This window comes from Anastrepha obliqua, chromosome 1 (assembly GCF_027943255.1).
Source record: "Anastrepha obliqua isolate idAnaObli1 chromosome 1, idAnaObli1_1.0, whole genome shotgun sequence".
NCBI classification, from domain to species: Eukaryota; Metazoa; Arthropoda; class Insecta; order Diptera; family Tephritidae; genus Anastrepha; species Anastrepha obliqua.
The window spans coordinates 114,598,031-114,625,058 of NC_072892.1; the positions used below are offsets into that span (position 1 = coordinate 114,598,031).

At 38.9% G+C, this 27,028-nt stretch overlaps 1 protein-coding gene across 1 annotated transcript in view; it reads right to left on the reverse strand.

Annotated features, from left to right (window-relative positions):
* Window positions 1-27,028, reverse strand: part of LOC129236738 (cadherin-89D) — a 52,631-nt gene that overhangs the window by 11,195 nt on the left and 14,408 nt on the right. Inside the window, exons 3-10 of the mRNA XM_054870934.1 lie at window positions 15,558-15,874; window positions 15,019-15,474; window positions 14,673-14,926; window positions 13,975-14,611; window positions 13,586-13,909; window positions 13,361-13,527; window positions 10,168-13,293; window positions 10,031-10,099 (exon numbers count right to left, since the gene is read on the reverse strand). Of these exons, the coding sequence (XP_054726909.1) occupies window positions 10,031-10,099; window positions 10,168-13,293; window positions 13,361-13,527; window positions 13,586-13,909; window positions 13,975-14,611; window positions 14,673-14,926; window positions 15,019-15,474; window positions 15,558-15,874 (5,350 nt within the window). The remainder of the gene's footprint in view (window positions 1-10,030; window positions 10,100-10,167; window positions 13,294-13,360; window positions 13,528-13,585; window positions 13,910-13,974; window positions 14,612-14,672; window positions 14,927-15,018; window positions 15,475-15,557; window positions 15,875-27,028) is intronic.

A 27,028-nucleotide genomic window follows, 5' to 3' on the forward strand; every position in this document is an offset into this window, starting at 1 on the left:
ATGTTGTTCCACAAATGGAAGCATCTACAGTTTCAAGCCGACTCCGAACGGCAGATAGTTTTTATGAGAAGCTTTTTCATGGCAGAAATACACTCGGAGGTTTGCCATTACCTGTCGAGGGGCGACCGCTATTAGAAAAATGCTTTTCTTAATTTTGCTGTTTCTCCGAGATTCGAACCTATATTCTCTCTAAATTCAGAATGGTAGTCACGCACCAATCCATTCGGCTACGGATGGCGCATTAGCATTATAAAGGGTGGTTAAATTTCAAGGGCCGATGTTGAATGTGACCCACACCTAAACGTCAACGACACCGTTAGACTTCTTTCTTTGGGGTTATTTGAAAGGAAAGGTGTACGTCGATAGGGCAGCAACAATTCAAGAGCTAAAGGATGAGATAATTCGGCACATTAACGGCATAGAACCTCAATTATGCCTCAGCGTCATCGAAAATTTGGACCATCGGATGGAGGTGTGCCGCGCAAGCCGCGGCGGCCATTTGGCCAATATTTTATTCCATACGTAATTGAGCCATGCCAATATTATATAATAAAGAGAAATGATAATAATTTCCTAAAAAAATTGTTATTTTATTCGAAATCAACATCGACCCTTGAAAGTTAACCACCCTTTATCATATCCTACTAAAGCCAACTCAAAAAATCTTTAAACCACGAAAATTTCTACAAGGAACATTAAACTTTATTCTTTCCAGAAGAGCCGCGCAGTCAATTTCGTCATTAACGAGATCAAAGATAAATGATACTGCCTGGATAGTACCTCTGTCCCTTAATGGGAAAAGACTAATCAATCGACAGCGAGATTCATATGATGGTTTGCGGTCTGACAAATTGAGTGAGTGTAGTGGGAAGCGCACAAAAATTTTTTGAACCCCCTTCACTCGATTTATATGGACTGCATGATAAGGTCTCCAAATAAATGCAGCGTAATCTAATTTGCTCGAACAAACGCAGAGTATAATAGCTTAAGAGTATATGAGTCAGTGAAGTGCGATAAATGGAAACGGCATAATTTAAGTGCGTGATAAAATTAAGCTTAGAGGAAAACCACTAAATTTTTAACCACACCAGACGAAGCAAGATATGTATAATTAATATGATAAGAGTTATTAAGGAGGTTTGGAAGCTTAGAAAATGTGATTTTATGACATTTTTCAATGTTAATAAATAAACGAATCATAAGGCACCAGAAAATAAGTTATTCAGCTTAGACTGCAGGACAGCTGAATCACTAGAATTTCTTATTTCAGCATTAACTTTTAAATCATCACGAACAGTTATCATCACTAAACAAAACAAATAACAAAGGTCCTAAAATATACCCTAAGGTACTCGAGAGGTGGCAATAAACTGTTTCGAAGAAATCCCATCGATAACTGCAGCACCACACCTCTTTATTAAATAGGATCCAATCTAATCAAGGAAAGTCGCATGAACACCGAGACATGCCAATTTAGTTACTAAAATCGTATGGGAGATTTCATCGATTGCTTTAGAGAAGTCCATTATGGAAGCCCGTGGGGATATCTTCAGAAAAGACTGGTAAGTTGGATAAAGTAGATCTTGCAACTACAAAACCATGCTGTCTAGCACTTATCCCACGTTTTACGCTAAAATATAACTTGCTTTGACAACACATTCAAAAAGTTTTGAAACGGCAGATAATTTGGGAATTGGTCTGTAATTCGCAATATCGCTCTTACTGCCGCTTTTGTTAATTGGAGTGACTGAAATCAATAAATATTCCTTCATCAATAAATATAAACAACAAAATCTTCAGCTATTTATTAAAAATCAGTTTAAAAGTTTGCACCATAGAGCGACAATTTTTTAGCAATGTTACGGAAAGACCGTCAACATCCGATTGAGAAGAGTTTTTAATCTTTAACAATCCCTCAATGACATCAACATGACCGAAAAAACAAGCAAACCAACAGGTATTTTGTAAGAATCTGGACTAATATTCCGTTTCATTGCCTTTGGCATCGATTACTGCTTGCAGCCTGGTAGGAATGGTGTGAATAAATTTGTGTAGAAATGGTATTGTCAGCTCATCCCAAATTTTCTTAATTTCTTCAAGTGTATCATGTATTATTATTGACTGCCCGTTGTTGTTTGATAAAAGACCAAACATTTTCAAAAATGTTAAAATCTGGACTTTGAGGTGGCCAAGGTGGAACAGTTTGATTTACTTCATTCAAAAATCTTGTAGCACCTAGTGAAATGGTGCATTATCATGTCGATGGTTGTCAAAAGGTTGTTGGCTGATACGAATGCATGATTAGTAAGAATGCCTATGTAAGCGGAGTGGTTTAGAGTACCGTCAATGGGTACGAGCTCTCCATATTCGTACAAAGACATGCACCGCCAAATCATAACTCAACTGCCTCCGAATCTGTTAAGAGGTTGCACGGCTCTACTACGTTGTGTCAAATGCATGATTTTTTTTTTTTTCAAATGCACCCTGAAAATGAAATGAGGACTGATCTGGCCAAAACACATCAATTGGCTTATTTATGTATTCCTTAGCAAAGGCGATAGCCCTCATTAGTATTCTGCTCTCTCTATAGTTAGTAATTGGCTTGCGACCAGTCCTTACTTTTTTTGCTGAATTTCTAGTTTCCTTCTTTTGTATTAAATGGTGAACGGTTTTGCGTGAAATTCGGTAAGATATTGCCAAATCTGAAGACGAAATGCCATTCTGAAATTTCCGCTCGTATTTCAATGTTTAGCTCCATTGTTTTCACCATTTTAAAACTTCATTTTCTGAAGAAATAGTTTTTCTCACTAATAAGTCCAACAACAACCATACTTTATCATAAAAAAGTAATAATAAACATGTTTTAATGCTGTGTAATTACTTTTGACGACAGGAGGCATAAATTCAAGCGCTTGTTTGAATAACAAACCAAAGGCTTTCCAATAAATAGTGTGACAGTTTCAGCTTTGTGTAAATATTATGGGTGTAAGTACATTCATAGAAACGTACGAAGGTTGCTATTTATATTTGGACACTTTTAGTGTTGCCAGGCGGCAGCTGACGTTTCCATTGGAAAGTTTCACGATTTTACTATATACGTAGATCTAAAATCTTTATGAGGGCGGGCAAGTCCCTATATATGACTGACGCGTACACCCCATTTTTGGGTGTTTGGTCGAGCTCTTCCTCCTATGTGTGGTGTGCGTCTTGGAAATTTTTCCATATATAGACGGACTTATAGGTTCACGCTGCCTTTGAATGGCAGATGATGTTTTTGGGGAGCTTTTTCATGGCAGAAATACACCCGGCTGCTATAACAAAAAACGTTTTCTATTATTAGGTGTTTCAAGCCTGGGATATCGAATTTGGGAACTACCGAATGGTAGTCACGTGGCAATTTTTCGACTACGGCGGCCGCCATCCTTTATATAGGGTGATCAATTAAGAGGAGTTTTTTTCATTTGCGTTTTTTTTACAGATCGCGCGCGAGTTGTGGCAAACTGTCATCGTGGATTTGTTGAACAGCGTTTGGCATTTCATCATGGAAAGACTCACACCGCAACAACGTCTACAAATTGTTCAACTGTATTATGAAAATCAGCGTTTGAAGAAGATCCGCTGTTTTCGAGCAAAATTTTGTTCAGCGATGAGGCGCATTTCTGGCTCAATGGTTACGTCAATAAGCAAAATTGCCGTATTTGGGATGAAGAGCAACCAGAACAGGTTCAAGAGCTACCTTTACACCCAGAGAAAACAACGGCTGATAAACCAGCTACGATTGAAGCTCTGGAAGCCAACATTACGCGTGTTATTCACGAAATGCTCGAACGAGTGATTGAAAATTGGACCTTCAGAATGGACCACCTTAAGCGTAGTTGCGGCCAACATTTGAATGAAGTCATATTCAAAAAGTAAATGTCAAAGAATGTCCTTTCAAATGATAAATAAAGGTTTTGAACATAATTTACATTTTTGTTTTTTTTTAACTATTGAAAAAAGCACCTCATGATTGATCACCCTATATAAAGGGTTTTTCAATAAGGGCGGGTAGATGTTGAAATGGAATAAAATTGCGTTTGCTGTGTGGCACGTAGCGCCGTCCTGCTGGAACCACATGTCGTCTAGTTCCATATGGTTCAGTATGGGCCATAAGAAATTGGAAGGGCCACCACGTCTACCGAAAAATGGGCGCAACGTTTGCGTTAATGAACACTCATTTTGATAATAAAGTTTTATCATTTGAACGTATTGTTCAATCGTGTAACTTGCCATGATGATTTGGCATAAACAACTGAATAATAAACAAAAGATTTGACAGATGTCACCAAAACAAAATGGCTGCCACAGGGCGCCAAAATCGATGATATGTATTGTATGATCACCTTGTGATGAAAGAGGTATGAACACACCTCTCTTAGACTTCATAGAATTTAAAAAACGCCCTGCTTCGTACATAGATTTGTTTAAACGAATGCAATGTCTACTGATAATCATGGAGAATATTTTGAAAAACAATAAAATAGTTTTCAGCCATCCACTAATGCTCATTTTTCCATTGTTTGGCCAACAATATAAATGTACACACAGACGACACAGAGCTGATGGCTTCTGCAGCCAATGCTCAAACATAATTTTAGTACTGGTATTCATACCAGTCACTAAATAATAATAATAATAATAATATAATAATAATAAATGTACACCCTCATATTTAAATAAACATCGAACAGATTACTAGGTTGTTGCGACTGTCCTATCATGGCTAACATTTACCTACGTTCTAAACTCTCCTAAAATAAGTTTAAATGCATCAACAATTTGTACAAACTATAATACCAAAATTTAAACCAAAAGTTTCAGTGAGTTACATCAGCTGCAGAACCGCAGGTCTGCATCAAAACCATACAAAAGGTACAATACAAGATGCTTAGAATGATGTCGGTAAGGTACTGCAGCCCCATGGTGTGAACCACACGAACATGCAAAGATCTTCAAATTAACGTTCGCTGACGAAATAAACAAAATAATGGAGAAAAATATCTCAATAAATTATAGACCCACACGAACTCTTATGTTACTGATCTCACACGCACAATTGCGATATCACGTCTACAATGAACAGATCGCTCTTCCAGATGGAGATACACACATCAAAAACAGCCCACTTAGCACTACGACCTCAAAGATTGACTGTGCCCCCTTCATGCAATTATCACGGGACATTTTTTTACCCAAATCGCTGGAGGCAGTTAAATTAGATGCAGATTTAAAAACTCTCTGTTACGAAATTCTTGGCATGCCTTTATGACAGCACTATTAAAGTTTCTGAAGTGCCTAGACTTCATTCACAGTCCTGCTAAGCTCCCAATGATCTCTTTCCTGACTCGAAAATATATCAGTCATTAGACTAAGGCCCACAGGACCTCACAGTCGACTGGAACCCATATCCCTGTGCACTCTCCTTGCAACACTGGTCTATATGGCATTGAACATCGTTCTTATGTATACACCCTAAAGGTTCAAAAATGTCACGTGCATATACAGCAAAATATTGGAAGAAGTTGAATGCTTTCATAAATAAATGGGTGCAACGCTATAACGAATTTAAAAATGTTGACGACTTTGTCGAACGAGGTCCAAAAATATATAATTGATTTGTTTGTGGTAAAGTCGAACTTATCGGTGAGTGAAGCTGAAGCAAATTTATAGAAAAGTAGTTCTAATGTATCAAAAGACATGATTCGAGGATGTTTACGTGCAGAAGACTTAAAATTCCGAACCAAATTGAAAAAATTCTCATATGGGATAAGACAAATTCAGAAAGGAATTGAGCAAACAAAATGATGAATAAAATGTACCAAAAAGCATCACTGTCATCAGCTGCGAAGATATTGGGAAGAACTAGCTAACTTTGGATTTTACAAGACTACTACAACCCCAAGTACCGGTACCTATGAAATGAGACTTTTTTTCAATTTCAAACGTTTATTAACAAAAAATGGTTACAAATTTAATCTTCAAAATAATAGCCATCGTTAGCGACACATTTTTCCCATCTCTCAGGCAATTTGTGGATGCCGCACCAAAAAAAATTGTCCGTCTTTGGCCGCAAACCAATCATCGAGCCATTTTTTGGCTTCTTCGTGAGAATTGAAGAAGCGTGCACCGTCAAATGTTTCACCTGGTTTTTATAGCTCGTACTAAATCATACCACGCTGATCCCAGAAAACATACAGCATTGCCTTGCGGCCGAAGCGATTTGGTTTGGCCGTTGTTTCTGGCTAGTGGCCGGGCGGACCATACGATCGTTTACGCTTGGGATTAGAGAAATACACCCATTTTTCATCACCCGTAACGATTCGATGCAAAAAAGACTTGACCATAATCTTCATCCAACAATGCTTGTAATTCGGCGTCCTCAAACTTTTTCGGTGGCCTACCGCGGTCCTCGTTCTCCATGCTAAAATCACCACTTCGGAATTTTTCAAACCACCTGATACACTGTGTTCTACTTAGAGGATGCCCTATAAGTATTTGATGAGCTTGAGAAGCGTTTTTCTTCAATTGATAACAGAAAATCAACGATGTCCGCAAATCGTAGTTTGAAGGCACGAAATTCGACATTTTTAAGAGCGACAAAAATTCATTGTTGTATGAAGGGTAACAAACAATGAACTGAATATTGTTGAGAGATGACAGACGAAAAAAACAAGACATTTGGGAAGGTTTAAGAATACTCCTAGCGACACCTATGGACTAATAGCTGAAAGTCTCATTTCATAGGTTTCTACTAGAGTTAAGCAAAAACTTATACGAAACAAAATATGAACGCTTAAACAGTTATCAAGGCAAGTTCGGCTGATTTCGAGCCGATAAATAAATATTATAATCCCATACAATGCGGTTTGTTTGAATCGAATTAGTCAAATAGTTTCCAAATTATGGTGATCACGACTTTGGTAGACAGACTGTATGTACGATAAGTCGGCAGGCATGGTTTCTTAGAAAGCCAGCGTTCTATAATAACATAAATACCTTAAGCTAATAATTGGATATATTTACTGATCATATAGTCTAGACTTAATCACGTAACTTAACTTATCTTAATAGTTCACACAACCTGTTGCGAGACCTGTACGTTTAATCTTAAGTTCTGGCCATAGTTATAGTACAATGTCCCAGGTGAATACTCGTATACTAGTTTGGCAGATGGTGTTTTATACGGAGATTTTTCATGGCAAAATTACACTTTGAGGTTTGCTATTGCCTGCCCAAGGTCGACCGCTATTAGAAAACTTTTTTACTTTTTTTCTATCATTTGGTGCTTGCTGCCCGTGGGTTCGAACACGTGCTCATCCGAATAGTACATAGTTAGCTTTTTAGAACCTGTGTGTATCACTCTAAAATTAGAATCAAACATCTTATCTGATCGGCGTTATTCTTTATGCTATCATTGTTGTTTGCAATTTATTATTCTTGCCTGTGAGCGACTCTGACCGCTACTTTGTTCTCGGCGAATTTTACAGAATCGCCGTGTGCTTGACGTCTACTCACTCTACTTCAAAGATGATAGATTACCAGGTTTGATACATTTGGCCTTCATATATATATATATATACGAGGGGTGCCTTTTATATGTCGGGATTAGAGAACAAAAACAAATTTTAATCATCGAAAATCACTTTATTGTTTTTCAAAATATTCTCCATGAAGCTCTATACACTTTTGCATGCGTTTGAACCAATTGTCGAAGCACTTTTGCCACTCTGAATGAGGTATCTCCAAAACATGCATTCTGAATGCGGCAACCGCTTCTTCAGGTGTCGAAAACCTCTCAGTTTGTTTTTTACGAACGGGAGTAAAAAGAAGTCATTCGGTGCCTAGTCAGGACTATACGGCGGATGACCCATTAATTCGATGTTTTGGGTGCTCAAAAATGCAGTTGTTTGAGCCGATGTGTGAGAGCTCGCATTGTCCTGGTGAAGAGTGATCCGTCTTTGGCGATTGGTTTTCCTAATTTATTGGAAGACAACTGGCAAACAAATGGTTGTGTACCACTCAGAATTTACTGTTCTGCGTTGTTCTAGTGGTACAGTTGCGACATGTCCAGTTTTTCCGAAAAAATAGGCGACCATTTGCTTGGAAGTGCTTCGTGCGCGAACAACTTTTGTTGGATTTGGCTCATCTTGAAACACCCAACAGTCGACTGCTATTTACTTTCGGGCTCATACGCGTAAATCCATGATTCATCACCTGTCACGATGTCGTTTTTTTTGAGCATTTCCCTCGACCAATCGACACGAGCCTTTTTTTGAGCGATTGACAAATTGTGTGCGATCCAACGCGAACAAAGTCAGTCAAATGTTTATGCAATATTGAATGTATGCTGGTCCCACTAATGCCTAAGATTGTCTCAATCTCACGATAGGTCACATGACGATCTTGCAATATCAGTTCGCGCACAGCATCAGTGGATTTCGGAACAACAACTGATTTTGGACGACCTTCATGAAATTCGTCTTGGAGTGAACTAAGATCACGATTGAATTCACCATACCATCGATAAACACTGGTCCTTGATGGAGCTTCATCGCCAAAAAATGAATTAAGTTCATCCATGCAATGTTGCTGAGTTAATCCACGTCGTAAGTTGTAAAAAATAATCGCACGAAAATGTTCACGATTTAATTCCATTTTTGGACCGAGATGAATCTTTTAAGTTACTGTAAACAACACAAATAGCGCTGGTATTTCAAAACGTTCTGAGTACGTAAAAGCCAAAAAATGTCAAACTGTGCGATACAGCTGTCAGTTGCCAGATTGCAACACCAGGGTTGCCAAATCCCGACATATAAAAGGCACCCCTCGTAATTGGCGCGTACACCCTTTTTTGTGTTTGGCCGAGCTCCTCCTCCTATTTGTGGTATACGTCTTGATGATGTTCCACGGCGGCCGCCGTAGACGAGTGGGTTGGTGCGTGATTACCATACAGAATTCACAGACAGAAACGTTGACAGAAAATTAAGAAAAACATCTAATAGCGGTCGCCCCTCGGCAGGCAATGGCAAACCTCCGAGCGTATTTCTGCTTGAAACATTTGGCGTAGAACGAAATTGAGCGAAAAACTTCGGTGTTCACGTCACTGGGTACTTGGCAGTAAATTCTGCATGGTGTAAAGAATTCGCACCCAGCGGATTTGGAGGAATCAACTATTTGTCGAACATCACCGAGGTTATGACACCGGTTTGTTTACGAAAAAACTGAGATAGGTAAGGGCCAAACTTGGTAAATCTATCATCCTTGTAATTCTGCACACTCATTTCATACGTATTCATCCAATCGTCCCATGAATAGTTGTTCACATGGCAGCGAAGCAACATGAGTAATGTTTTACCAACACAGTCTCAGTTTTATCGCAAACAAACACCTGCTAGGATCTCGGTTACGCCAGTTCGTTGAGAGCCGGTTAACAGTCTGATCTTGGCCACACTTCCAAAAATCTTTTCATCATGGCCGCAATCTGACTTCGGTGTCTCCAATACTTCTGAGAAAAAGCTTTTTTTATATACAATAACTTGGACTATCTACATGACGTAGAGAAGATGCCTGTGATCGGGATTATGCTATTATATTTTTCAGGTCAGCTCTAGTTATACTTAGCATAGGCCAGAAACAAAAGATTTATCGAGTGTAGTATTCTTAATATTTACCTTTCCATCTATTTTTTGATTGGAACTTAATATTATAATAATGAATGAGTGTAAAAACATCCTATCAAATGAATTTTTCAAAGCCACTCGTCAGACAATGCCCTGTACTACATGCCTCTTTTAACATGGCAATTGTGCTGAAAATCAAGGACATAAGAGAAGTTTTTTTAGCAGGAACCCACACTGTTCAATATACGACCAGAATCGAGATCAGAGTTGCACTAGTGTGATTTACATAAAGGGGATACTTGTACTAAATCGGATTACGATAATTGGAATGCACTATCAACAGTGAAGTAACTTATTTTAGGAATACTTACTCCTGCAACTGCTCCATTTCCAAAATGGCATTCGTGCGGTAGTCCACTGCATAAATATAGGCGTCAGTGCTGTGAAAACCACACATACATATCAATTGCTTAACTTTTATAAAACTAGACTCAAGAATTTCACTTACGCTGGTTCCAGGCCGCCCACATGTGGCTCCAGCAATCGCACACGTACGTCCATCTGTATAGCATCACTTAGCACCTGCATTAGAGCGTCGATGCACCGCTCCACTTCTACTGGTTTTCCAGCCACTACTATACGCACTTGTCGCCCCTCATCGATGATATACACAAAAACGTTCACAATACTACTACGTCCATCATCTGCGCCACCACGATCCGTAGCTTTCACATCGAACCCATAGACTCGCTCAGCTATTGGCACAACACCCACAAGACGTATTTTTCCTGTTAATTCATCGATGCCAAAAAGACGTGATGGCTCATTTAGCAAACGATATCGTATTTCAGCATTTAGCCCTTCATCCGCGTCGAACGCCTTTACAACCGTTACTGGGTAACCAAAAGTAGCTGTGCGCGGCACTACTGCAATGATGGCTTGGCCAGAGGATTTAAATCGGGGCTCATTATCATTTTCGTCTTGGATATTCACAACAATGCGACACTCGTTCGGATCCAAACCATCGACACGCTCATCTGTAACGGGATATGAAATATGTGCATAGTTTCGAGGCTCACGATTAAGACGATCGGCACGCAAGCGTAACTGGTAACGGTCTTTCAATTCCCGATCGAAAGACTTCACAGCGAATAGTGTAGTGGTTTTTGGATCTAATTCGAATAGTGGTTGGGCGTCGAAATCCTGTTCGTCGTCTCCTTCCATAACTAGGCTCCAACGGAAGACTTCGGGATTTAGACCGATAGTTAGATTAATTTTTATGAGCTCTAATGGAGCATTGTTGTTTTCAAGAACTTGCACCTCGTGATACTGATGTTGAAATATGGTAATGTTGCGTTGGTCAATAAGCTGATCCTCCTCATCGACCGAGGGCTCTGTAACAGCTTGTCCTTGCAGATTAATTAGTACGATAGCGGTGGATGAGTGTGCCGGACTACCCAAATCGGATGCAACTACAGTCACATTAAGATGCTCATAATCGTTATAGCTACGAAAGTTCGCCACAGTTGTGATGGTGCCATCGCGTGAATCTATCTGGAAGATGGGGTTGTGTATGTCTTGATGCAGTATGGAATAGAGCACCAAACCGTTGCCATTACCGACGTAGTCTTTATCAATAGCATTCACTTGTTTCACAAACATGCCCGCTGTGGTACTTCGATCTAAGTAAGCTTTATAGATTGGCAACGTTAAGGTGCGATCTGGCAAGTCGGCGATATACTTCTCTGCATTCACCATATCATCGTAACCAATAAACTCGGGCTTATTGTCATTGATGTCAATAACATTTACTTCCACGTCAACTGTGCTCGACATGCGATAAAAGAGTTCAGCGTTATCGGTCGCAATAACCTGGAAATTGTACTTCGGATGCACTTCACGATCCAATATCCCAGTGATCTTTAATACACCAGATAACGTTTTGATCTTGAAGGGTAAGTCCGTTTCACTAAGGCTATATGAAATGTTTGCATTCTCACCATAATCTAAGTCCACTGCCAATACTTGACCCAACACGCTATCCTGGTACTCGCCTTCCTCGGTATCGAAACTATACCAGGATTTTTTGAAAACCGGCGCATGATCATTTACATCAACAACAGTAAAACGTAGGCAGGTAATATCTTTTAATCCATCGATATCCGTGGCAGTAAGGTTTAGTAACATATCCAAATTGGCCGACAACGGATAATTGACCATCAACTCTCCACTCAACTTGTCAACAGCGAAATGTTTCACACCGTGCACACGTGATGGAAATTGTGTGCCTACTACAGGACGCTCCACTTGCTCAGCGGTAAGCTCGTAATGCACCACGGCGTTGCTGCCATAGTCTTCATCACTTGCCATTATCTGCAGCACCTTAGTAGTAATGGGGGTGTTTTCATATATGGCAAATAATGGGCACTTCATTATTAGTTGCGCAGCTCCACGACCCAGGCGCTTACGCGAACGACGGCCACGTTGCTGGCGCACACCGGAAAAACTGTTGTTAAAGGCAAATTCCGAGCTGAGGCGTGGAGAACCAGGTATGTGATAAGGTGGTACAACCATTGCTGATTGTATTGCGTCCATCGTTTGGACAGCAGAATTGTCCACAAAATAAATTTCCATATCAGTAGTGTACTCACGTATCTCCACTTTCGACTCCTTGAACACAGATATACGTTCAAAAATGGGCGCATTGTCGTTAACGTCGGCTACAAGAATATTTAGATGGGAATAGGTCGACAAGCCACCCGTATCGATGGCAATAAGTTTGAGTTTATAAATTTGATCTTTCTCGCGATCAAGTGGCCGTTTGCCACTGTAGGTGACACGGAAATATGGAGTACTCGCCAGCTTAATGTTGGATTGTATGAGCATATTTTGCATTTCCACAAATTTGAATTCCTCATTCCACTGGTCAGTTAAGTTGAATACGCTAAAAGTGGCTGGTGTTTGAAGAGCGTGGCGACTTCTATTCTGTGCTTCAGCGCTGCCATTATGGAAGTCAATGGAAAACTGGTCGCTATAGTCGCCTTGTAATATTACCTGAAACTCGGCGTTCTTGCCCAAATCGCTATCAGTAATTTGAATTGGCTGACTGACAGAGATCTCTGTACCGCTGGCGCTGTTTTCGTTAATCAGACCAACATAAGACAAGCTGTTAAACTTGGGCGCATTATCGTTGACATCGTCCACTTCAATGGTCACCTGATATATACCGGCGCCACTCACCAAGCCCGTTGTGTACTCAACAATTACGGTAAGATCATACTGATCCTTGTCCTCGCGATCAAGACCGGTTAGTGTGAGTAATGTGCCATCTTCGGTAATGCTAATTTTGTTAACAACCTCCTGTTGATTGGCGATGATATATCGCAATTTGATATTCGAGTCGCTGACTAGACGACGGGGTGAGCGCACGCGTGCTGCTGGTACGGAATTCCGACTGCGACTACGACTACGGAAACGGCTGCCCATAGTTATGTTGCTGGTAGGCTGTAGCTGGCGATAGGTACCCATATTGTTATTAAGAACGTTGATGCCATTCTTGTAGAGAAGTTGACCGATAATACCACCGACAAGATTCTCCTCAATGTGGAAGTGGATGACATTCATATTGATTTCCCTATGGTAATAATCGATAGTAGAATAGCAGGTAGTTAAAATACTTGATTCCTACCAGAAATACTTACTCGATTACAGGTCGTAGGGGAACTTTTTGCTCGGGCTTCATAACCACGTGAATGGTGACATTAGTTATAAGAACACCTTCATCTGTCGTCTCAGCCGGCGATGGTGCAGTGGTTGCGGGAGGCGCGCTGCGCGACATAATGAGTGTCTGCGTAGAATTCGCAAAGAGCTACAAGCATTCAAGGTTAACAAAAATGATTTGCGCGTACAATATTTTAATCACTCACATAATTAGCCACCGCTTCGAAGAGATAGACTTTCCGCGTAAACTCAGATAACTCGCGTATCACTGTTATAATGCCAGATCGCTCTTCGATCGCAAACGGCACACCTTCAGAATATGTGTGCAACAGATCGTACATGATTTCATCTTCTCCCTCGTATATAAGCGTGGTGCGTACCTGGCCCACCGAAGTACCTAGAGGCGCATTGGAGCCTACCCAAAATTCATATGGCGCACCGACAAAATCAATAACTTGATCATCGATCGTGGCATATACTTCGATCGTTATAACGGCCAGCGAAAAACGTCGCTCCGATGGATTCGTGGGCTAAATACAGAATATTTTTTTATATAGTGTTGAAAGCTGGACACCTAAAGGCATCTCCAACTCACCTGATCGCTCGCTTCCACGAATACTGCCATGCGTCCACGTCTCAATGGCCCATTAACGTATATTGTGCCATTTTTCATATCCAATCGAAAAGGTATGTAGCCACTGCCCTTTGGCCGTTGCAGCTCATACAACAACATACCATTGGGCCCCTCATCTGGATCTAGCGCCACAACTTGTCCCACTTGGTAGCCCACTGGTGCTGTAATGGGTACTTTGAATTCATACAAATTGCCATGCTCAAATTTCGGCGTATTATCATTTGTATCCAGCAATGTAATTTCCACTTTGACTCTATTCGGCCCAGGCTTCCGCAGATTAGCGTCAGTTATGTATGGCGGATTACGTTCAATTGCCTCCACCATCAGATGCAGTGACTTCCGTTGCTCGCGATCAAGCAAACGGTCGTCGTTCACTGTAATCCAACCGGTTCTGGCATCAATACGAAAAGCATCAGCCGCTTCCGGCTCTTCGGTGAGCTGGTATAAAAATTCAGCATTTTCGCCTTGATCGCGATCGATGGCGTTCACCTGGAGTACACTAAAACCGGTGGGTAGATTTTCAACAATCGAAATGTTGTAGAAATCAGCCTCAAATTCGGGCACATTATCGTTAAGATCGAGCACTTCCACTTCAATTCTGCAGAGCAGGAAATTTTATATTCAGATAATTATAAGAGTAATAGTCGTTTTTAGCGTACCTTGCTACGGCTTTCTTTAATGGATTTTCACGTTGCCGCGCCTCCACTTGTAGAACAAAAGTGTTGCCTGGTAAACTTTCCTCCTCCAAATCCACTTCTTTTTGCAGGTACATAATCCCATTGTTAGGATTGACACGAAATAGTTTACGCTCGTTACCGGAAATGATTTCATACACCAGCGTAGCGTTAAGCGAGTCCTGATCAAACGCCATGATGGGAGGTGAAAAGTAAAGTGGTATGCGGATGGGTATGCCCTGTAAATGTGAAAAAGTTGAAGTTAATATAAATAAGTGTGCACCTCGAAAGTATTTCGTTCGCATTCTAGAATTAGTCTCCCTCTACTCACCGTCATTGGATAAAATTCATTAATTTTGGTGCGATAGACGCCTTCGGTAAATTTTGGCGGTAAATCGTCGATATCCCTCACATTAATTGTGATTGTCGTGTTAACTTGATTGGCTGGCGTACCACGATCCCAAGCGAAAAGCGGCAGTTTGAAAAGTCGTATGCCATTATCGAAATCCAAATCTTTCTTTAGTATGAGCAAAGGACGATGTGGGCTTTTGAGTGAAAAATATGGACTACCATCAGCAGAAAGCTGCTCCGGGACTGTGGACATGCTGAAATGCACCTCCGAGTTGGGTGTATTTGGTTTGTCACGATCGAACGCTTGTATACCTTCGAAGACAATTGTGCCTGGTGGCGTATTCTCATCCACATCGATAATATAGGGAGTGTTGAGGAATTCCGGTGCATTGTCGTTGACATCTTCGATGTAAACGGTGATCGACATGTAGCTGCCCTAAATTTAATAGACATCAATAAATTGTGTTCTACGAAGTTATAGTTAATTTACAAAATTCTCCGCCATTGTTATTGACTTACCTCTTCTAGTTTTTCATTTTTACCGGCGCAAATCACCCGAAATTTCAGCAAATTACGTGGCACATCGCGATCCACTAGATCCTCAATCGAGCGCGTAAGAGTTATGCGCACTGTAGTGGTGTTTAACTCCGTGAGACCAAAATACTTATGATCACCAGAATTATCGATACTTCTTAGCGCTATTGTAGAGCGAGGATAGGCGCGTAGAAGCAGTATTTCTTTACCAATCTCGGCGTCTTCTCGCAAGCGTATGAAACGCACTCCTTCACTCTCGGCGGATACGCCATCGTACATGTGAAAAGCACATCCTGGTGTAGCTGTGTGGAAGAAAATAATAACAAAATATTAAAAAAAAAGGATTGCGCGATAGGAGATATTAAGAAAATTATTCTTGGTTTTTATTGGAAAGGCTCATATAAGCCATTACGAATGAGATATAGCATTGTGCAATGTGCATCCTTTGCGTGTGCTGCTCACTTTTGCTTGATTTGGAATCAGTGCTGAACAATAAAGAGGAAATTTGACAAATGCTGTCAAAAACATGATCACCACTGTCTGTCAACACTAGACCACTCCCTTAGAAACCCCATATTTCCTTCCACGATAATAACCCAAATATGTAGTTTTAAAATAGAAACTTCTTTCACTGTTATCTGATATCTCAATATTTGCGTTGTTTGTTAGCTGTATAGAGCTTTTCTTAAATAAAACACAAAAAATTACTCCAATTCAGGCTTATTAGCTTAATCACTTTTTGCGAAGAATATCTGTTCAATTCAAATTTGTACAATTTTTGCCAACATAACTGACCTTACATTCCATGATGCAGCGATTTCGATTATCTAGCGGCTAGAAATTGTATGTATATTTGTGTATAAGCTAATTGAATTCGAAACTCCCAAGTTGCTTTACGAGAAATTAAGATTGATGAGATCTAACAGGCATTGAACTCTGATTGCCTCCAAATATTCCCAGTTCTCTTCATTAAGGCTGTGATGTCCTGGAATTCAATTCCTGAATTTGTCAAGACTGTGACCGGTAGGAGTAACTATAGCACCATTTAATAATACATAAATAAAATAAATAAATTGTCCATTCCTTTGAATACTTTTTGTTTGACAACCATATCTTGCCCTCTAATTAAATTTTGCTACTGAGTAAAATTATTCATCAAAATTACTTATAGATGTCAAATCCATGCTACTAGACTGAACCTACTTTTAGATTTTCATTGATACTTGTGTATATAGTTTTTTTGAATTATTATACATAATTTTGTAATCAATTCTTAATTTCTAAAAAATAGATGGCAACCCCAGCTAAAATATTTTATTTTACTAAAGCGCAATTAAGCATCTTTTATTTGTTACGTATATTTTATTATTCAATTGAAACGTTTGATAAATTGCTATTTTTGTAATAAAATTCAGGTGGCAACGCTAATGAAAAAGTAAAAATTATTTTTTTTAATATAATCTTTCAATCATATTTGCCTTGCCGCCGATGCTCTAATATTTATGTAAATTTTTTAAGCACAAACAGATGGCAATAGTTTTTAAGTGATGCTCTTTCGAAGAAATCCTCCACATTTTTATTTGTATTTGTATATGAATATGTATATGTATGTATATAAAAGGATACTAATAAGCAATTTTTAATTTCTAATTTAACTTGATTAAAGAAGCACCTTAATGAGATGGCTGAGTCATTTACCTTAAAGGTAACATGGGCTCCTGGCCATTGTCACATTGAGGGTAACTGCAGAGCCGATGAACTAGCGAGACTCGGCTCAAAATTGCCGATGAGTACACAGACAATGGCATAGGCATACCCTTACGAACATGTGAGCTACTTATCTTTGAGGAAATCGTAAGAACAGTGAATGAGAGATGCCATACTGAAACCACCTGGAGAATCGCCCGACAACTGTGGCCGACTCTGAATGCTAAACGCATAGAATTTCTGCTAAGACAAAATAAGCACAGTCTTAGCACACTGATTTCGGTTATAAGTGGGCACGCCCAGAGGATGGGCGTGGAAACACATGATTTCTACAGAAACTGTCTATATGAGAAAGAAACGATCTCGCACCTTCTGTGACATTGCCCTGCTATATCCAGACTTATTTTAGGTAGTCAAATTTTTAATAAATTGAAAGATTTTAGTTCTGCAGAAATCAGAGATATTCTGAAATACTTAAAAAGTACACACTGGTTGTAGCAGAAATAAATACGAGCTCCCACGCGGCATTACAAGGGGGTTATGAGCCTGAGTGTTTCCCACATGATAAACGCTACAACCTAAACTAACCTAAGAATCATTTTACAATATGCATACATTTTACCAATTACATTTTGTTATGACACTTCTCTGCATCAGTATTAGTTTGAATAAATATGCAGGGTCCGGCACTCGAAGTGTGGTCTTTTTAATTTGGGCCATAAATTTAGTTTGGAAAATTACTGTTATTCAATTCAAAGTAAAAAATGTGTGAAAATAATAAATAATATATAAAATTAAGAATTAATTTACTTTCACTCGATATCACCACGCTTTGCCTTGACTATGGCCTTGAGACAGTCCAAAAACAAATCGCAAGATGCCCGAATGTATTTGCTGGTATTTTGGCCCACTCGCGGACAGCGCCTCGAGACTGATGAATCTTTTAGTTCGGACATTGCTCTCCAAAATGGTACATGAATTTGGGAGTCACTGTATGGACGTTATGAAATTCGAAATCTTGAAATTCGAATTCTTGGTTCACTCGAGCTTTATGAGACGGTGCCGAGTCCTGTTGAAACGCCCATGGTCTGCCACCGAAATGTTTGTCTGCCCACGGCTTCAAACCAACCTCCAGAATGCTCTCCCGATAATATTTCGCATTTACCTTAACGCCAGGCTCGATGAAAACGATTGCAGAGCGCCCAGCTGCGGTTACAGCGGCTCAAACCATTATCTGTGCTGCCGGCGGGTGCTGCCTCCTGGTGGCCAATCGGTGATGACTCAAATTCTCGTATGAACGGTCGGTTAAATAAACTCTATCATTTTGGGAGTTTACGGATTGGTCAATTTGTAAAATTGTCTCGTCAGAAAACACAATGTTCGGAAATTAACCACTCTGTCGAGGTTGACTTGTTGCTGCTTTGGTGTGAGATCATGCGCATTTAACATCTTGTGAAGCTTGACTTTGAGATCATTTTTTAGTATTTAGCGGATGCTAGGTCAGATGTTTTCAGATCGTTTTCCATTTCATTGGCACTTCGCTGGGGATTTCATTCAAGTCGCTTATTCACATTTTACGTGACGTTACAGTCTTTTGATGACCACCTCCATGACGTTTCGCGAAGCTACCAGTATCATTGTGACGAGTAACCTTTATTTATTTAAAGGCGCTGAAGCTCACGAACAATCTATGGTTATGATTTTCTAGCCAAATATAAATGCAATCACACTATTCTGTTTGAAACGCATTACTGCTATTTTTTCGCGCTTACTCTTGGCAAAATGGTTCCGGGCGTTTGTATGCTCGTGCATCAGCTGCGCGAGCTGTCTGAAGTTGGTTAGACTTTAAGTGCCGGACCCAGTATGCTGTATTATTTACTTAAGTAAAATATCTATTCGCGTAGCTGAATAGCCAGAAGTTTTATAGCCGTCCACCAAATTGCTTAATTTTATTGAACTGCTTCTCATTTCTTGGATGATTCCATAATCGCCTAAGCTGCTTTGACACTTTTTAGAGAAATTATTGTCGAGCGGGTAACGAAGTATGAAATAATTCTTTTTTTTTTGTGTTAAAGAAATGTGATGAGTATTTTTTGCTATAACCACAACACAAAAAAAAGGAGTCCAAAATTTTTCTGCGTAAGCAATTATCAATTAGTGGCAGCAATACCAAGCATCTTAGTTTCTAATCTACGAAAAACGCCATAAAAAATTTCAATAAAAGTGTGGTTCGTGCGAAAAACTTGCAACACCCTCACAAATCTAAAAGCAACCAACATTTCTTGCAATGCACTGCAACGTGTCAACAGATGTTTTAACTGTTGCTGCAATAGCAACAATAGTTGCAGAAATGACAAAAACTTTCCTTTAGTGCCTTCTGTGTTTTTTTGTTTTTCAATTTTGTTTTCAGTGGAAATTGGACGTGCTCCCAATGCCATATTATGCTTATACTGGGTACTGAGCAGCCGTTTGGATGGGAATAAATCGCACGCAAAGATGCAGTGGAAGTGGAGGGGTGTTAGGGCTTGTATAAGTACATACATACAATAATACACCTGGCTGACTGGCGTGTGGTTGCACATAGCAATTTTTAATTTTTTTGCGCCCACTTTTTCATGAAATTGTTGTTGACTGTTAATTTTCCTCGATAGTTTTTCACTCTTGTTTGCCCTGGTGCTAGTATTGTTATTGCTTTGTTGAATTGGCTTGCAACATATGCGTGCGTATATGTCTCCTCTACTCCTTCCGAAACAATGCCAACACCAGCATGCTGAATACATGCAGCATGCAACAAGAAAATCTGCAGCGGCCACATTGAATGTGCAGTATTTTAATATTTTTTCCCACCCTCATGACATAATTAACTAAATTTTCTTTATGGCGCGAGTGGGGCATTAGTACGGGCATATGGTATGTGCAAACTGTATGTATGTAAACACATACTTACATACATACATACGTACACTTGTACTGAGTGGTGTTGTTGATGAAATTTTTAGAGCTGCTGTGGTTTTGTTTTAGTGCTACAATTATTGTTATTTTTTGCCCCCTATTTGTGGTTTTGATTTAAGTTAATCTATTCAAAGCATTCTGTCTCTTGCATTCGAAGAATTGTTGCACATACCTCGTGTGAGAGTGTGAGTTGCGGCATGTTGTTGGCAACGCATTTGCAACACGATGCAGATTGACACGCGACGCTCCATCAGTTGCCGACGTTTTTTCCGGCAAGTTTAGCATGAAATGCTTTACTTCTGGTGAAATCAAAAGATTTTTCTTTTCTTCCGTATTCATTCATATAAATACATTCGTATCATAAAGAAAACCAAGAGTACAAAAAATATATCCTATATTGTAGGTAAGCATATTTTACAAATGCACATAGTGATAGATGTGCCAATATCTACAATGGCATTAATCTGTATTTTTTACGTGGAAGCTAAAAAGAAAAATAAATAAATTTAATGGCAACTGTCTTGAAATTTATGCATTATACATAACCCAAAAATACTTATTTATATTTGAGCAAGCCTTCGCATGATTTGATAAGGTTGTGTGTCTTGTATTCATGACACTGAGTCAGGGTTTTGGTCTTTGACTAATCGCACATACGAGTATATATTAGAGACTTGAAATATTGTAAATAGAATTTACTTTTTGGAAGTTACCTGAGAGGCAAAACAACGAAATCGAGGGCTCGTACATAGTTTCAGGTATAAGAAGCGATCACATATCGATGGCGATGTACATATGTGTTACTTTTCAACGATCCCTAGTCGGAGAAACTTTCTACTAAAACTTAGAAGGAAAGACATTCTGTTGATGGTCGGTATCATTACAGGAGACAATCCATGGGGTCAGTATATGACCACCATTGGAATCATTGAGGACCCAGTATGCCTGTCGTGCTTGGAGGAGACGGATAGCACCGAACACTTTCTCTGTGAGTGTCCTGCCTTTGCTAGAGCACGACTACGAGTTTTGGGTTCCGATGGTATGGGAATTAGTAGTATTCGTTCTCTAAAACTAGAGGATATTTACAAATTTACCAAAGAATCTGGAAAATTCTCACAGGACCAACTACCTCTGTCTCTGTCTCTATTCTTTCCTATCTCTTTCTCTGATACTTTTCTCCTTCCCTCCTTGACTATCAACCCTCTTTCCAGAGTTTTAAATACAATGGACTTTTTAGCCTGAGTGTTATAGGAGCCACCAAATCTCCTTGTGCTCCTTGGCTCGACCTTTTCAAATTTCAATTTCAATTTCAGTCGGAGATAGTCATGTACCCAGTAATGTATCGACCATAGGTATTATTCATCGACCATAGGTACTATACATTCCAGGGTGCAAATTTTGCTCACGTCCTAAGAAAATCCTGTGTCCTTTTATTTCTGACAGAAAATGAAGGAAAATAAGCTATTGCGTTACAGAAATATATGAAAATTTAACACGCAAGGAGAAGGAACTGCATAGGAAAAAAATAGAATTTTTGATAAGGAAAAGTTTGAGCAACTGGAAGCAGACTTCAGACTTCCCGAAGATTTTTTAAAGACGTCAACGAACAAAGACGTAAGCTTAACCCAAGGACATACTACTGTAAAAATGAAGATGGTTCACTCTTAACGGGACAAACCCAAATGCTTAAAAGGTGGGCAATACATTTTGATAAGCTTCTAAGCAGAAAAATTACAGGTATTGAACCCGAACACCCACAGTTAAAGTCTTCAGAAATGGCGAAAGAACTTACCTTGCAGGAGTTTATGGCGGCTATTAAAGAACAAAAAACCCAACAAATCCTGTGGCTTTGACGAGATCCCAGCAGAGCTCTTTAAACACGTGAGTAATGACAACTTCCTTACCACATATCAGTTTGGTTTGCAAAATCTGGAATGATTTGCCCTCCTCATAAAAAAGAAGACATGTTGATTTGTGAAAATTACCGGCCATAACTCTTTTGAACAGCATCTACAAAATATTTTCAAATTTTCTAAGCGCTAGACTTAAACCGCATGCTAAACGCATCATTGGTGGCTACCAGGGTGATTTTCAGAAGGGAAGATCAACGACTGACCAAATTTTTGTACTAAGACAGCTTTTAGAAAAGTTTCGCGAATACGACATTACGACGTATCATGTTTCCATATACTTCAAAGCAGCTTACGACAGAATAATTAGGAACCAGCTCTTCTCAGCGATGGCAGAATACCGTATTCCCGATAAGTTAATACGTTTAACATGCTCGACCACGCAGAATGTAAGGAACGTAGTAAGAGTTCAGATCAATCCGTCGCGAGAGCTTGTCACCTTGAACGGACTTCGGCAAGGGGATGGGCTCTCATGTCTCCTCTTTGATATTGCCCTTGAAAAGGATATCAGGGACTTCGACGTAAATATAAAGGGAACTATTTTGTTTAAATCGGTTCAATTGCTGGCTTACGTGGACGACATAGACATAATCGCATCCTCGCTGTCGAGTTTGAAAGAAGCCTTCGCGGGTATTGAAAGAGCAGCAAAATGGTTGGGTTTAGAAATAAACGAAGCCAAAATTAAAGCGCTAGTTTCAACTACATCGGATTCTATCAGACACAATGTGAGTCAAATACTAAAAATCGGTGGTTTCGAAGTGGTGAAGGAATTTAAATACCTTGTAGTAATCATTAATCATGACAACAAAAATTCCGCAGAAATCGGCTACAGAATCCTTATGCTGGTCACATAGTGCGGGATAACACCCACCTCAACAAATACACTTCGGTAAGATAGAGAAGAAGGGGCCGTCCGCCGCTTAGATGGATTGACGGCGTAGAAGAAGACGCAAGCTTATTAGGATTTCGGGCATGGAGGACACAGGCGCGAAAACGAGACATTGGAGGTATATGCTACAGCCGGTGAAGAGCCGATCAGGGTTGTTCAGCCAACAATGATCATTATGCGTTGCGTTGACGTAATAAGTGGACATTTGTTTTAATTTTTGTATTGCTGTACTATATTAAATGTTTATTGTTATTAACAAGCGAATTTATTGATTCATGCTGTTTTCTTTCTTTGTACGTACTTGTTGTACTCACAATCAAATATATTCTCACGGATGTCGCAATCTTATTATCTATCATTCTCGATTTCAATTCAAATTCAGAAAGTGCAACCAACATCAGATCATTAACCGCCTCTCGAGGATTTTGAAGGAGTCATCTGCTTTGCTGACGTAACGTAACAGTCGCGACTGAGATTGTGTTGGTGAAAAAATCAATGCAGGCATTGCTCATGTCACTTCGTTGCCATCTGAACAATATAGATAACTTCTATATCCAAAATTACTATTTCATCACTGCCGGAATCAATGCTAATTCATTTATAGAACCAGCTGTTTTATGTTTGCAAACAAAACGGATAGCAAAGTCGAAGCAACAAATAAAACTGATGACTTGACTGCATGTTAAATTAGTCAATATGCACTAGTATTCCGTGTTTTTTTAAGAGCTTGAGAACTTAAAATGATACAAAACAGAAATATTGTTGGAACGAATTTTTTTATAATAATCCGGTAGATAATTTCATGGTAATTATTTTTCATATGTACGCAGCGGCTACAAGTAATTCAAAATGTTTACTATATTACTTTTTCCAGTAAATCTGGCCGTATGTCGTCAATGTTGCAATAAATCAATTGTTAAGCGCGCTTTAAGCAAGTTGCACCATCTTGTGGGACCAAATGATTAATTTTTGTAAATAAAAATTCTGTCAGGATTTCAGAGCTTGATAGCGCTTGCCATTCAACGTAACAACAGCTCCTTTCTAATTTCAAAATAAATAAGGACCGATGAAGCCACCAGATGTTTGCGATGATGTAAACGGCATCAAACAGTCAATTTTAGTAGATGTAATGGTGACTCTTTAACGGCTTGAGGACTTTCTTTGCTTCATATAAGGCAATTTTCCATATTGACGTTGCCATTTAACTAGAAATGAGCTTCATGTAAAATAGACGAAGTGCTTTATGAACTTCGCGAACAGATTTATATTTTCAAAGTAAATTTCCACGATTTGGAAGCGTTTTTCTGACGTTAAATGATTCATGATGACTTGTCAAACCTTATTGAACAGAAATGTCAACACAGTTTGCCATTTTAAGCTGCCAAACCATAGTTATTGATATCGATAGTTCTCACTGCCGGAAAAATCCCGGATACATAACACACAGTTCAGAACATTTTTGGTAACATTTTTAGTGGTACCCCCATCCCCTACACCAAAAATAGAGTCTATTTTGCGCACCGACGGATGATTATAACTATTCTGTGATCCCGGGATTTTCGAGATCTTGTTATTATAGTCACGGAATTTCGGGATTGGTTTTAGGATTGAGATATTCATGATATTGGCATTCTGCTCCCAATATAAATATCTTGGTATGGCAAAGAGCAAGTCCATTAAGAAAAGCTCATTAATTTGATCTTCGTCGCCTGAGGATGTCCTATATAAAGTCATGAAATGTATAAAAATAGTAAACTACTTACTGGAATCAACTGCTTTTCTTTATTACTTTCCCCCGACATTTTTGTTTTCTTAACCTTTTATCCTTGTCAGCTGAATAAAATACGAATATATTCTACGTAAAATGCAAGAGTCATTCACAAGTGTTGTATTCTTGTTCAATTTCTATTTATAAAAAAGCCACTTTACAACACCTTGCCAACTGTCTAAATATTTCTCATTTCATAGCCGAAGGGAATGTAGAAATTGGTGCCGCTAAATATGAAAATTTACCCAGACTAATGAATTTGAAAAATTATCTTGCGCTTTTCTCTAAGAACTCTGAACGATTTACGAACAAAATAAAATATAAATCACCATCAATCTGCTCAAATAATAATTGAGGATAAATAAAATTAAGTACCTCCCAGTTCATAACGCCATGGATACACTTGCTGATTTATGCATAAATTATGCTTAAATAAAGTAATTTCGGGTTATAAAATGTATGATTAAATAAATCCAAAATGACGTCATGTGTCATAAATAAAGAATAAAATCAAGAAAAAACATTGTCTGCTCAAAGTGTTATCGGAAAATAATACGGGAAATGACGAACTCCTGCAACAATATCTCGCGAGTTAAATACTCTATCAAGCTTTGACTTTTAATTTTAAATACCCTCACACATTTCCATCGACCCACTCATATTTTGATACTTGCTTGCTTGGTCAAATGGCATTAAATTTTTGCTTTCAATAGAGTTTTAATTTTGCTTTCAATTTTGAACAGTTAATCGACTAAGCAAGTGAATGTTAATGTACGAGGCGAGGAAAACATAGCGACGCTATTAAGAGTATAAGTATATACAGGGGGTGCATCTGTAGTTTGGAAGTCTAAAAAATATTCGTTTATAAATAAAATACGCATCAAAATTGTTCCAATGAATTCTTTTTGTATTGGAAATACTGAACTTTTCCATCAAATATGAAACATAATTTTATTCAAATAAATTCCACTCAGTTTTTCAATATATTCTGGCGATTATGGGCACTTATCTCGCCAATGGCAACTTCCATGTCATGCTTGAACTCTTTAATCGCCTTTAAATAGTAGGCGTAGCATTCATCCTCAATGGCACTGTACAAAAAATTATCTAAGGTAGTCAAATAGCGGCTTCTAGATGGTCAATTTGCCGTCAACTTTTCAGCTGATTAATCCCCTTTGAATGATGCCTAACTTTGTTCAAGTGAAAATCGACCTAGATTATCCGATCCAAGTGAAATTATTGATTTTGGTGCGGTAATTGACTATAATTCTCTTTTCAAAGACATTTGAATCACAACATTTCAAAGTCATATTTCGCTCTTGCTTTTGTTCGACGTTTTAGTTCAGACTTTGTTCATCCATATGCTCACAAGCTGTTATATTCCTCTCTTGTGGTTTCGAATGTGCTGTCTTTATTTGGAGACCATATTAAGCATGATATATGTATTAGTAGGCTTGAACGTGTCCAGAAAGTTTTTTTCTGTTATGCTTTGCGTTCCTTACATCCCACTGATCCAATTCCATGCTATAAAAGGATGCACAGAATGCAGACGTTTGGCTAACATCAGACTGGCTCTCAGCGATTTCCTAAAGTAACTGGGGTCCATAATTACGCAAAACAAAAATAAATTTAATGTTTTTCAGCGAAGCTTATGAAATCATGATATTTGCGGATTAGTGGTGGCTAGAACTAATTATGCTTCTAATCCTCAGATTTCTAGAACTTTGAGAGAATTTAATTCACTTTCAAACCATATGGGCCTAGATTTTTCTTCCACGGGGTGTTGAGTTTCAAAATGAAATAAGTAAATTATAAGTTTAAATTATTTTTGATTGAATTCTTTAGTATTATTCTGTTTTTCATAGCCCGTACGAAATACTGTATTTTTAGATTACTAAAATAAAAATTAAAAAAAAAAAATATATAAATATCTAACCATAAACTAACTTTGGACCGAATGTACTCATATATTTAAGTCACCCGATATATACATCTACATACATCCGCAGAGAGTATTGAGTCCAGGATCAAACAAATGGGCAACACGTACATTAGGCCGGGTCGATTTGTAGGGAGGCAAAAAAATCGCCCATTGCTCTGTGAAAATCATATTCTTGGGATCAAAATAAGAAACTTTGCCGAAGGAAACATACCTCTAAAACGAATTCTGATGTTCCCCAATTTGGGTCGAACTTTTTAGTTTCTTTTCTCATGTAAAGGCCAAAAATGG